At 38.3% G+C, this 12813-nt stretch overlaps 1 protein-coding gene across 1 annotated transcript in view; it reads left to right on the top strand.

Annotated features, from left to right (window-relative positions):
• Positions 1–12813, top strand: part of RNLS (renalase, FAD dependent amine oxidase) — a 443738-nt gene that overhangs the window by 389635 nt on the left and 41290 nt on the right. The window contains exon 6 of the mRNA XM_007944033.2: positions 8126–8301. Within this exon, the coding sequence (XP_007942224.1) occupies positions 8126–8301 (176 nt within the window). The remainder of the gene's footprint in view (positions 1–8125; positions 8302–12813) is intronic.

Below are 12813 nucleotides of genomic sequence, written 5' to 3'. Positions count from 1 at the left end.
TCTCTGTTCATTTAGCTTTCTGGACCTTTGTCAGGCCAATTCCCTTCTCCTAACACATCTTTAGATACTGTTATCTTTTGTCTCCCAAATGAGACTGCTCATTCAAACTTCTCCATCTGCTTTAATTGGATACTTAAAGCAACTGCTATTACCAATTAACACAGCCCTCTGCCTCCAGGGGGAAAAAAAATTTAAAAATAAAACAACTATTTCTCCTCAAAGATGAAAAGAAAAATATAAAAGGAAGACTGTAATAAAGCCATCTCTTCTCTAAACCTAGTCCATGCCATCATTTCAGAAGTTTACCTTTCCAGTACTTGACTCTTCAGTTGAAACCACAACACTGTGTTGAATGAATATAAATGCTTAGTACAAAGTCTCTGCAGTAGATAAAGTCAGAGATAATGAAGTTGCCCGGGACATGTGGTGAGTAAGGCTCTTGTAACTGAATTTTGGCTTCAGGTACCTATATATAAGAACTAGGTTTGAGATTTTTAAAAAGCAAATAAAACCTGCAGGTGGTCCCTCTGAACAGTGAGGCCTAGTTCCTGATTCTGGGCCAGTAGTACACACAGAACAGCAGACATGCTGCCAAGGAAATAGAATGCCAAATGGCAGAATGCTATATGCTTGTTTGGCTTGGCTCTTCTAGAAAGGCAGGGGGCGGGAGTGGGGGGGGTGACATCTGGAGCCTGTGTCTGCCGTCTCAGTCTCTCTTTCCTCTCCCTTTTTCCCTTCTCTGTCCCCTGCTGTTCTTTCATCATCCAGGGCAAGTTAGATATCATGTGGGACTTACTGATGGGATTTGCTTATTCTTCATGACATTTGTTTCTGGTCCCAGTGTCATTTAAGAGGGTTAAATTGTAATAAGAGCTCTCATGGCTGGAAGACAAGGATAGCTGAGCCAGTTCCGCCTGGTGTGAGGAAAGGGAAATTTACCACCAACTTCCAAGGCGATTACCCATTAGTACAGTCTCCTGTTTTTGCATTAAGTATTTATATTCATCCAACACAGTTTTATAGTTTTAACTGAAGGACTGGATCTGTGAGTACAGTATCTACTGCCCCATGATACTTCCATGATCTTACTGCCAGAAGAAAGGAGAACTGACCACTACTACCCCAAACTGTGTGGGCTCTCAACTCCTTGTCCAGTTCCTTCCCGCTCATGAATCTAACTTCTGATCTTCATGTGCACACACTGTCTTGCCTGCCCATTTAGCACATAACAGCTAAGTGTTTTGTGTGGGTGTCTTCTCCGCTAAGCTCCTCAAAAATCTCCATCAAGTATCTCATGTCACCAACCACTGCATCAGACACCCACATGCTCAGGTGATTGAATCAGTGATTGCAGAATCATTTTTACCCATTTCTTAATGATCTGACACTGCAGCTATTGCGCTTGCCACTCTTTGAACTCCTTTAGACCTCTACTTCCTTGTCAGAGGTGTAATATGGAGCTACTTCATGGTGCACCCAACCTCTGTCCCTTGACTGATACTACCAAAATGAACTATCAGATGGAAAAAGTTTCTGAGGTATTTGCGTGTAAATAAGGTATCCCAGTGTGTATGAGCTTTTAGAGTAAAGTTAGGAGCGTGAGTTTGGGGACAGGATGCTGTCAGAATGTGATCTAAGAATGTGAATTCCTTATGTGAATACTAAAGTACAAAATTGGAAATGAGAAATTTGGCTGAGAAATGAGAGAATATTTTTAAGTTAATTTTTTCCAAATATTGACTTTTCAAGGACAAAATTAAAATTCACTCTTCCCTTCATTGCTTTCAATTACATTATTCTATATGAAATACCTCATATATTTTTGGATTGTTTTTCCAGATATCTATTCTGATTACCTATCACTTATCAAACAGTACCAGGCTTTTTTATTACTGTAGTTTTATAATTCAATTAAATATATGGCAAAACAAGTCTATACCCTTTGACTTTTTTTTTCAAAATTAAAAAAAAAAAAAAATTTGATTGCTTTCTTTCCTTCTTTATTTGTGCCAAGAGAGCAGGGAGGCCACCTCTTCTGACCTCCTCTAATCCCACAAGAGGAAGACAGAGTCACCATCAGTAGCCCAAGGCCTATCCCTGCGAGGCCAAACATGCTACCTCCCTCCAGCCCTTCACTAACTCTGACACCAATATCATCCCTCCTGCAGCACCCACCACCCCTCTGCTGGGTTTGATAGTTCACTGCAGTGGCCACACAGAACTCCAGATTATGGGGTTTATTAGGGAAGCACTAGACTACAATTCAAGTTCAGAAATGCACTCAGTCTCTTGCAGCTGGCCGTCTCACTCAGCAGCTGGCAGCCTCAGTAGTACATTACTCTCTCAGCAGTGCCTGTCTCTCGTGTCTGTCTCTCAGCAGTGCATGTCTCTCGTGTCTCTCTTTCTGCAACGTGTGTCTCTCATGTCTCTCAGGAGCACGTTTCTCTCAGTAGCATGCTTTCTCGCCAGCAGTCAGAGAGACTCCTTCTGCCCCTAGGAGGGCTCCTTTTGAGCCTGGCAGAATGGTAAAACTAACCAATCCTAACATCAGAATTCTATACACTTGAGAGAGAGTGAACTTCCCAGAAAATTACTTTGTGTTGCTCCCAACAGAAATAGCCCAGGTGGATAACTAACAATCAGGAGCTACTCAGTTACTCACGGCAAATTCCACCACATAGTTTACAAAGGCTTATGGCTAGAAGAGCCATACCAGATAATTTACCTACACCACAATTTGTCAAATAGAAAAAAAAAATTATGTAGAATTATTTTAGAATTCTTTTTCTTATTGTTAGTACTGACATACAGGAAAAGCTATCTCAAAAAATAGTAATTTTATGGGTTTTAATGTTGATTCATTTCAATTTTTTTATTATTTATTTTTGCAGTGTTCTCTCCCTTCCTCTCATTTCAATTTTCAGTGATGTCATTTTTCCTTCTTCCTAATAATTATTAATCTTATTTCTATTTTTTATCTTAATGAATCAGCCAAAGCCAATGTTAAGTACTATTGGTGTTATCAAGCATCCATCCTTGGTTTGTTTGTAATTTTATTCTGAAATCTGTATTATTTAACTAAGTATGATGTGAGCTATCACTTTAAGATATTCTATCTCATTTTGAGGCATTCCTTTTTTTATATTGTGTTTTTTTCTGTCCATTTGATTGTTGTTATGTGCCGTTGAGCCGGACTCGACTCATAGTGACCCCACCTTGGGTTGCCGAGGCAGTTATATGGAAATAGATTGCCCAACCTTCCTTCTGAGGAGTGGCTCCATTTGATACTAAATGTTAATAGATACCTTTTAAGTATATATTAAAATTATCATGCTTTCCCTAATTGTACCTATTAATAGGATGCATTATAACAGATTGTTGATGGTTTTTGATGAGTTTGTTTTTAATGTGGCTTGTGACTATTTTATATTCATGAGAAATAATAGTCTGTAGCTTGGTGTGTGTATTTATACATGTTCATATGCGGTGTGTGTGGTTGAAATAAGCATTACATCAGATTAAAAGTTGAAAGAAATCACCAAGTAAAGGAACCAGGTCCTTTAGTCTTTTTTTTTTTTCAAGTTAACCTATTGATTTTACTTTCAGTTTTTTTTTTTTGTTGTTATTTATATTGGGATTTTCTTTTATAGAGAGTTAATTTTGATCACTTTATATTCCAAGAAAAATCAACCTTTTTTTTTTTTTTAATTCAAGGTTTTTTAGTATGATTTGTTAAATGTTATGGCTTTTAAGAACTTCTCTGTAGCTGATATATCCAATCCAGCAGAGAAAGACAATGGAGATGTTTCCCTGTCTTTGAGTGGAGTGTGTGTGTCGGGGGAGAAATCAAGTGTCTCCACTGAGATGTCAAGACACAAATTCACCTTCAGGCAGATTTGTTGTTGTTATGTGCTGTCAAGTCCACCCGACTCATAGCGACCCCTCCTTGGGTTTCCGAAGCAGTATCACTGCGAATGTAGATTGCCCCATCTTCCTTCCGAGGAGTGGCTGGGGTGAACTGCCAGCCTTCTGGTTAGCAGTCAAGTGCTTTAGGCACTATTGGTGCCAAAATTTATACTGCCAGCATATTCTTAAAATCTAGTTAAAGTATCATGGGTGGTAGTACTCCCCAAGGCATCTGGCAGAAGCAAAAGCAAATCTCCAAAGGAACCCTCTTTAAACTCAGGCTTCAAAGAATTTCTCAGATAAAGTTCCTGTGAAGGTAAGCTCATAATAAATAATAAAAATTTTAAATCAGAAAGCACACAGGAAAACACACCCTTGTAAATTATAGTCATCCAAAACAACAAAAATAGAATGAAACTCATAAAGGTTGCAGATTTTGGAATTATCAAACAATATAAAATAATTATACTGAATCTATTTAAAGAAATAAAAGAATAGTGATGATATGGCTAGGGAGAAAAAAACATCAAAATTGATTGTCCAGATCTGAAAAAGAGCCAAATAGAATATTTAAAAATGAAAAAGTTTAAATTTGCAATTCAAAGGACAAATATCAAATAGACATAGATGTAAAAAGAAAGGTGAACTAAAAGATAAATCAGAAGAAATTACATAGATTTTACCACAGAGAGACAAAGAAATAGAAACTTAAAAAGAGATGAAGGTGAAATGACAAAATCTAATCTACCTCCAATTAGAGTTCCATAAACAGAGAGTGGGGAGAATGAAATGTTGAGAGAACGAATGACTAAGCAATTTCTGGAATTAATAAAAATTAATCTTCAAATTCAGAAAACCCAAAAAAGACATAGAAGGTGAGCAAACAGAAATTTAAGCATCCACATATCCAGCCAACACTGTAGAACTTAAAAAGACAAAGATGAAGCTGTAAATGCAGCCAGATCTAAAAGAAAATTTCCCTGCAAAAGTCCTGCAATCAAATGAACATCAGATTACCATTAACAGAAGCTAACTCACATCGAAATTATGTCAAAGTGCTAAAAGGAAATATTTTCAACCTATTATTAAATACCAAAGAAGAGTATCCTTCACAAATGAGGGTAGAAAGACAGTAGTAGTGTCTTTTAATTGATGGAAGAAAGTGAAGTCTGAGAGTTTAAGTTGATCAAGACCATGGACTATTAAGGTGGCATCCAAGGGCTCAAATACTTATCTCCTGACCGTAAAGCTATTGATCTCCAAAATACAGAAATGGTTTTCAACTTACTATGAACTTTACATTTAAAATGTCAAAAGGAAAGAGCTATACTTGTTAAAGGAAGAAAAAAAAAATAGCGTCATTATCTTCTCAGTGACCAATGAATAATGATTATACTAAATTTATTTTCTGAGTTCTATTAACATGTTTGTGGCTTTTTATGATATTCCCTTTCCAAATCTTGGTCATATTTAAACTCTGATTGGCTGTTTGTATTTTTGGGCTTTAGTTTTTAAAACTACCCTTTAACTTGGAGATGTTTTAGGTTGGAGCTATTCAAATTTTAATCTAAATCCCCAACAATTTTTGTCTAATTCTAATTTTTTAAAAAAAAGAAGTTCCCAGTTGTTCTCTCATTTCTCATTGTTATGCAAGAGCTGTTTCACTTTGGATCCTAAATTTCACTTTTTATTGCTCTCCGTGGAGTGGGTGGCTAATGTAAACATAGAAACCTGGCAATGCACCATCACTAGCCTTCTGACTTTACGAGTTTCCCCTGGAACAAATGGCCAGGTCAGTTCAACCTCCTGGTTATTCTCAGCTCGGTGCGAGCATTCATTTTCCTTTGAAACTTTGAACTCAGAGCCCCAATTCATCTGCTTCAGCATGCTGATCCAGTAACTTTCTCCTTCTCTGGGAAGATTTGGTACCATATGTAAGGGAGATGGTACTGACATTCTCCCTTGGAACAAGCCTGCTAGAGTTTATTAACTGATAACAAATAACACCTCCTGAGGCAATTATATGCAGTAGGTTTCTCACCACATGGCTTTCAGGGAAAGAACTTGAGACTTTGTACTCCTATAAAAGTCTTAACTGAGAGGGTAAGCACTGAACGTGCAAAGTGATGGTCCTTCTATTTTCCTCTTTCCTGTCCCAGCCTCTGTGAGGTGAAAACAGTAGACAAGCTGCTTACCATTTTATTTACTGCAGATTCTGATCTCCCACTTAATACATGGGAACTTCTTTGGAAGCACTCACTTCACTTTAAAATGTTTACAGCATTTTGGAATTTTCTTTCCTGGTGTTTTGCTGTAAAATCCACCAGGCAGGGTTCCCTGAGCTGAGAGCAATAGAAAAATGAGGTACCTGTACAGCAAAAAAAGAACAAAAAAACCCTCAGCTCTAACTTAGGTACCTCCAGGGGGACTTTTCCCTTGTTGCAGCTCATTTACTGCCTCCATATCCATGGCTAATATTTATTAAGCACTTAATCTGTATCAGAAACTGTGCAGAGATGCATTGTTATATAATCCATACCACAGACCTAATTTGTATTTTAATACACACACACACACACACACACAGAGGTTAAATGGGCACATGACAAGTGGTCTGTGTCATTCAACCATTTTTTTTTCATACGAAATTGTAACCCCTTCCCCACCCCAAAAAAAACTCACCGAGAAAACAAAAAATAAATGCCATCGAGTCAATTCTGACTCATGGAGACCTTGTGTGCTGCAGAGTAGGACCTGAGCCACCGGGTTGTCAAGGCTGCGACCTTTCAAAAGCAGGTCACCAGGACTGCCTCACGAGGTCCCTCTGGGCGGGGCTTCAAACTGCAGACCTTTGTTTAGTAGTCAATTTGTGCCAACTAAGGTCTCCCAGCACTGTACTGACGTGCCTCAATAAAATCATTGTCTCGCTCTTTATAATACTAAATTAAAGAATTTTTAGAAGTAGGTTTGCAAATGCATCTCAGTGCCTTATGCAACTTTAATATCCTCCTCTTTCAGCAGGGAAGAGCACCAACTTTCATATTATATACTTCCTGCATTTCAGAACAACTATTGTTTTCCTCTCAACTTTAAACTTCTGAATGATTTAAACAAATAATAATATGCAAACTTCTGTTCACATTCTTTTCAAAATTGTTTTCTAATGCCTCACTTCACTTTTGACTTCAAACTTTGCTTGATTTCCTTACATTCTACTAAAGAGTGAAAGCTACAAAGCAGATACTCATTATTGGTAATCATGAAAATATAGCAAAAACACAAGTTCAGATAAAATATAGCTCCAAGTTATGAATGAGGCAGACTTTTTAAAGCTATTTAAAATATAAGAAAGGTTATTATGAGGACAAGCCTGTTTTTAGAGAAAAGCTTAATTTAAAAAAATAGTAACAATACATCAAAGTAATCTCAACAAAATATTTTATAATACACTTAACATAAAATAGACACAGTGTTAATTGAACATCTATTTTGTTCTCAGATATTTAAAGAGTATATAGACTACGTGTAAGAAACAAACTCTGCCCTGAAAAGGTTGCAATTTGGTGTATGCGAGATTAACGTACCAAAAAATTTAACTACACCCTCCAAACCAAAAACCAAACTCATTGCCACTGAGTCTATTCTGACTCATGGTGACCCCCATTGGGTTTCCAAGGCTGTAAATCTTTATGGAAGCAGACTGCTTCATCTTTCTCCATAGAGCAGCAGGTGGGTTCAAACCACCAATCTTTTAGTAGCAGCCAAATGCCTTAAGCACTGCACCAACACACTGCCACAGAATCAATTCCCACCCATACCAGCCCTCATAGGGCTTCCAAGACTGTAAATCTGGTGGGTTTGAACCTCTACCTTCTAGGTTAGCAGCCAAATGCCTTACCCACTGTGCCACCGGAGCTCCTTTATTACACCCAAGGCAGTGCCTATTAAGTGCTCGTCTTACCCTCCCCTTCCCTTCTTCATTAAGACCTGACAGTTTATTCTGTAAATACTTTTGAGTCTTTCCTCTTCTTGAAAGAAGCTTGATTTTGAATTTCAGAAATAGCCTAGTATTATGCTTCAAAGACCAGAATCTAAGGTTTTTGCCCTCCATTTATTGCCAAATTATTGTGATTGATCCTTAAATCTGGGTTGAAGTGCTAGAAGGTGCTTTCATGTTACCCACTTTAAGGTATATCTCCATGTTCCTGTTACTCTACAGAGTCACCAGACATTGGGCCTTCGCTCGTGATTCACACCACTGTGCCATTCGGAGTTACCTACTTGGAACACAACACTGAGGATGTGCAGGAGTTAATCCTCAGGCAACTGGAAAACATTTTGCCGGGTTTGCCGCAGCCAGTTGGTACAAAATGCCAGAAATGGAGATATTCACAGGTAATCAAAGAATCCAGTGAGTGAGCACAACTGTTTTCTTAGTAAGACAGCACAATTGACTTGACTTTTTCATCCTTGCTACTTCATAGCAAAGGAAATTAACAGTGTGGTCTTTGGAGCAAATATGTATTTGCCTAACATGTAAGTGCAAACTTCTATACATTTTATTGTCCCGTCATTTCTCAGCAATGTGTGTGTACAATATCTCCCACATTAGGTTCAAATTCTAACATCTCAAGACTGGTACACTCTGGAAAACTAGCACTTCCTGTGTAGACAGGGCAGGTTACATATAAAAAAAGTAGCTGTTTCTCTGGAGGTTTTGAAATCACAACTGTGGTTATACAGAAACTACTGTAACCTTCTGGATTTTTGCAGTATGTCAGATTAACCTTTCAAGTGTATTTCACTACCACACATTTCATGTTTATGAAATTCCTTCTTTGGTTTTGACTGCTGCCAGCAGAGCTTTTTGAGATTCTTGCATGGAACAGCTGGTTGAGCTGTTTTCCAGGGTTAGCTACATCTACTGAGTGCTCCACAAGTTCAAACTTAATGCTCTTTATAGTAAGTAAATGCTAACTTTTGTGAAAATCTCTGTATATTCCAAAGGAGATTTGTGAGTACTCATAGAAAATGTCTTTCGATCTGTAAACTCAATTGTGAAGTCATCTGGGGGCCACGAGACAAGATTTCGAAGGTAGAATGAAGTAGTGAGTTATCCTTTTTATCCTGAGATTTCTGAACCTACTGATTCACTGACTTATCAGCACTATTGAGTATCTATCACTTACGAAAGTGGTTTTGTGGGAAATCATACTAGGTTTTGTATATTTTAAAGGGCTTTCCAATATCAGAGGAAATGGCAAATTATTTCCTAAAATATTGCAGCGTGTATCTGTGTTTACCCACATCTTCTCAAGTTAAATTATCCTGTGACCCTTTGGGGAAAATATTTACTTAAACATGTCATGATCATTTCAGAAGACTTTCCTTTTCTCTTTTAAAAGTTTTGAAAAATCTCAACACGTAATGTCTTTAAATTACATTTAGTACAATTTTAAGTTGGCTTGGAAAAGACGACAGGGAAATAGTCTTGTTGATATGATTTGAAATTAGATGTATTACACAGCAACTCATTTTGATATTTATACATATTCCTGAAAAGAAACAGCAGTTGATGAGTTTTCCTCTTGTGCTTCTTATAAATAATCAATCAACTTTAGAAAATTGATTAAAAATCTGTTTATTTCTCAAAATTTAATGTGTTAACAAAAATACTTTTGTCTTAACCACAAAATGACCTATTCAATATTGTGCAATATTACAAATGTCAATAAAACTCTTTGAACACAATGTACATCCAAATGCTAGCAATGATTTTTATTGCAGTTTGGATGCTCTTGCTTGAAATTATCCTGCTGGCATTAACAGCTCTGTAGTCAAGAAGTCTACATTGGCTACAAAGCCTGAAAGAGAATAAGTGATCATTCAAACTTAGATGTTTCCATTTTTCACTATTCATGTACTTATAGTACCTGGAGCCTCATTTTATAGAACATTATACCATTGTCATTTACGACAGAGATCTTACCTATGTTGTGTTTGACTTTTTTGACAAAGACCTTACCTATGTTGTGTTTAACTTTTTTTTTTCTTTTTTTCCTTCCTTATATAAATTACATGACCTCAGCAAAAGGAGTAATGAAGATCAAGAGATTTAATAGCTTTTAAGTATGGGTAGTAGGAGCTCTGGTAGCATAGTGCCTAAGGCACTTGACTGCTAACCAGAAGGCTGACAGTTCAAACCCACCAGCCACTCCTCGGAAGGAAGGTTGGGCAATCTACTTCCATAGTGATACTGCTTCAGCAACCCAAGCAGGGGTCGCTGTGAGTCGGGTCCAACTCAACGGCACATAAGAACAAGAAGTATGGGTAGTTAGTTTTCAGCTATCATTTCCCAGAAAATATTTCTCCAATGCTTTTAAAAGGCCCACCTTACCTTTGGAATTTAATACAAATGCATGCACCCCTCTTCCCTTGCCACCCCAATTCATGCAATCCATCTTCTATAAATTCATGCATGTTACTATATGCCTATGATCTAATATAGTGCTTAAAGTTAAAGGAAGTATGGTGTGGGACCAGAGACAGAAAATGAACAGGACCCACAAGTTGATTTTTATATTTTCCTCATTTCTGAGTAGAAGTGCAGTTCCATTGCAGAGATGCCAGTCTTTCCCCTCCCCCCTTATATTTTCTTCCCATTCTGGTCCCACTCTCCTTTCCTTTTCTTTCTCTCCTCCATCTGTCCTATTCTACCCAAACCTTCTCCCACACTCCACCTTTTCTTCCACTCTCTAAGAAACAAAAGATTGAGCCTATTCAAACCCTCCTGATACGAAACCCTAGAGGATCACAGTCTTGTTATCGCCCCCCCTGAGCAGTAGTGGGCAGTGTGGATTCCTCATCCTAGATGCCTCAGGTTTAACGCTTTCTCATCTTCTTCACCCCTTTAGTCACTTTTTATCCTCCCATTTTCCTGGCACCAGAGACTGTGAAGATAGGGAAAAAGACAAAAAAGAAAGGAAGGTAACAATGAACATGGCCCAGGGCTGGGTGATCCAAGTCCACTGTGGCATTGCAGAAGAAGGGGTTGGCAATCTACTTCTGAAAAGTCAGCCACTGAAAGAAAACCTTATGGAGTCAGGTTCTACCCTGATACGCATGATGTTGCCATGAGTCCAAATCAACACGAGGTGATTCTGGTGATGCTGGTAAAGGCACTGGGCTGTAAACCAATGAGAAGTATAGCAATGAGAAAATGAAGCTGCAAAGAGATGGGATAACCTCCAAAGTCACATGGCTAGTAATGGCAAAACCCAATCTGCCTGACTCCAGTCCTTCCTCTTTGCTCACACTGTTGCCTATGACTACTGTACCAAATTAGCACATACTTGGCTTAAAACTACACAAATTTATTAAGTTACAATTCTGAAGATCAGAAGTCCAAATCAGGTCTCATTGGGCTGAAATCAAGATGCCAGCAGGGCTGCGTTCCTTTCCGGAAGGCCTAAGGGAGAATCTGTTTCCTTGCATTTCCCAGCTTCTGTGGGCTGTTCCTGTTTTTTGGCTCATGACTACCCCTTCCTTTACTTTCAAAGCCAGCTGAGTCAATTTCTTTTCACATTGTATTAGTCTGACCTTTTCTGCACCCCTCTTCCACTTTAAAGGACACTTGTGATTATAAAAGGAACTCTGGTGATGCTGGGGTTAAGGCATTGGGCTATTAACCGAAAGGTCGGCGGGTCAAACCCACCAGCCACTCTGCGGAGAAAAAGATGGGGCCATCTGCTTCTGTAAAGATTTACAGCCTTGGAAACTCTATCCCTATAGATCACTATGAGTTGGAATTATCTCAGTGGCAGTGGGTTTGCATTTGGTTTGTGATTACAATGTGTACATCCAGATATCCAAGATGACATTTCTATCTTCAAGATCAGATTATTGGCAACCTCAATTCTCCCTATCCATGTAGAATAACATGGTCACAGATTCTGGAGATTAATGTGGGCATTTTTAGGGGACCATTATTCTGTCTACCATTCTCCCATAACTCTTGGCAGATCCCTTTTTGAATTAGAGTCTCCCAATCCCCTCATAAAACCTCTGGGGAGAGCATGAATCCTTTAAGAATCAAGGCCCAATTAACGAGTGGCTAGTAAATCAAAAGGCTGGCCATCTGCTTTCAAAAATCAGCCATTGAAAAAGCCTATGGAGTCTTACTCTGAGCACAGCAGTTCTACACTGACAGATATGGGGTCGCCATGAGTTGCAACTAACTTGATGGCAACTGGTTTTCAGAATTTGAAAGAGAGAAGAGGCACATTTTCAGGGAGAGGAGTTTCTTGTTTCCCTGGCATTACTCTCCCATAGTCATGGCTGCCTCTAATGTTACATGTCCACAATGGCAGCAGTGAAGATATTTCTCATTTATTCAACAAGCATTTAATGAATGCTTTTGATATACCAATACTTGGCTCATGAAACCCTACAGGCTCCTTTTGCTGAAAGTCTTCTCTAAGACTATACATTGAATTTTGTCTTGAGTAAGATAATGGTTCAGTCTTGTGGGTCTTGCTCTTAGATGAGGAAAGAGGCACATGAAGAAAGATACGTTTGAAAGACTTGGGGGTCGCTTCTGTGCCTCCCATCTTTGTTTGAATAAAACGGGGATCAAACACTCTTGGTAAAGCAATGATAGATTTTTCAGAGTTCATAATTTCTCCCTTTTGAAACTATTTGTCTTTTGTAATTTAAATATTTATCCAGTTAGCGTTAAGTTGATGCTTAGGCTATGATGCATTGAATAAGTTTTCTGGACCAAATATGCTATATTAATCATTCAGCAGATGAATGAAAACATCTTTCCCATTTACCTTGATGAGTATTTAATCAGTTTGGTTGCCCTAAGTACTCTCATCACTACTGTTTGCTTTCCTTTTCTTTGTT

The sequence above is a fragment of the Orycteropus afer genome, unplaced genomic scaffold (assembly GCF_000298275.1).
Source record: "Orycteropus afer afer isolate SDZICR_OR568_19922 unplaced genomic scaffold, OryAfe1.0 scaffold00118, whole genome shotgun sequence".
Taxonomy (NCBI): Eukaryota; Metazoa; Chordata; class Mammalia; order Tubulidentata; family Orycteropodidae; genus Orycteropus; species Orycteropus afer.
The sequence above is the reverse complement of the archived record's forward strand: the minus strand, read 5'-3'. Positions and strand labels throughout refer to the sequence as shown.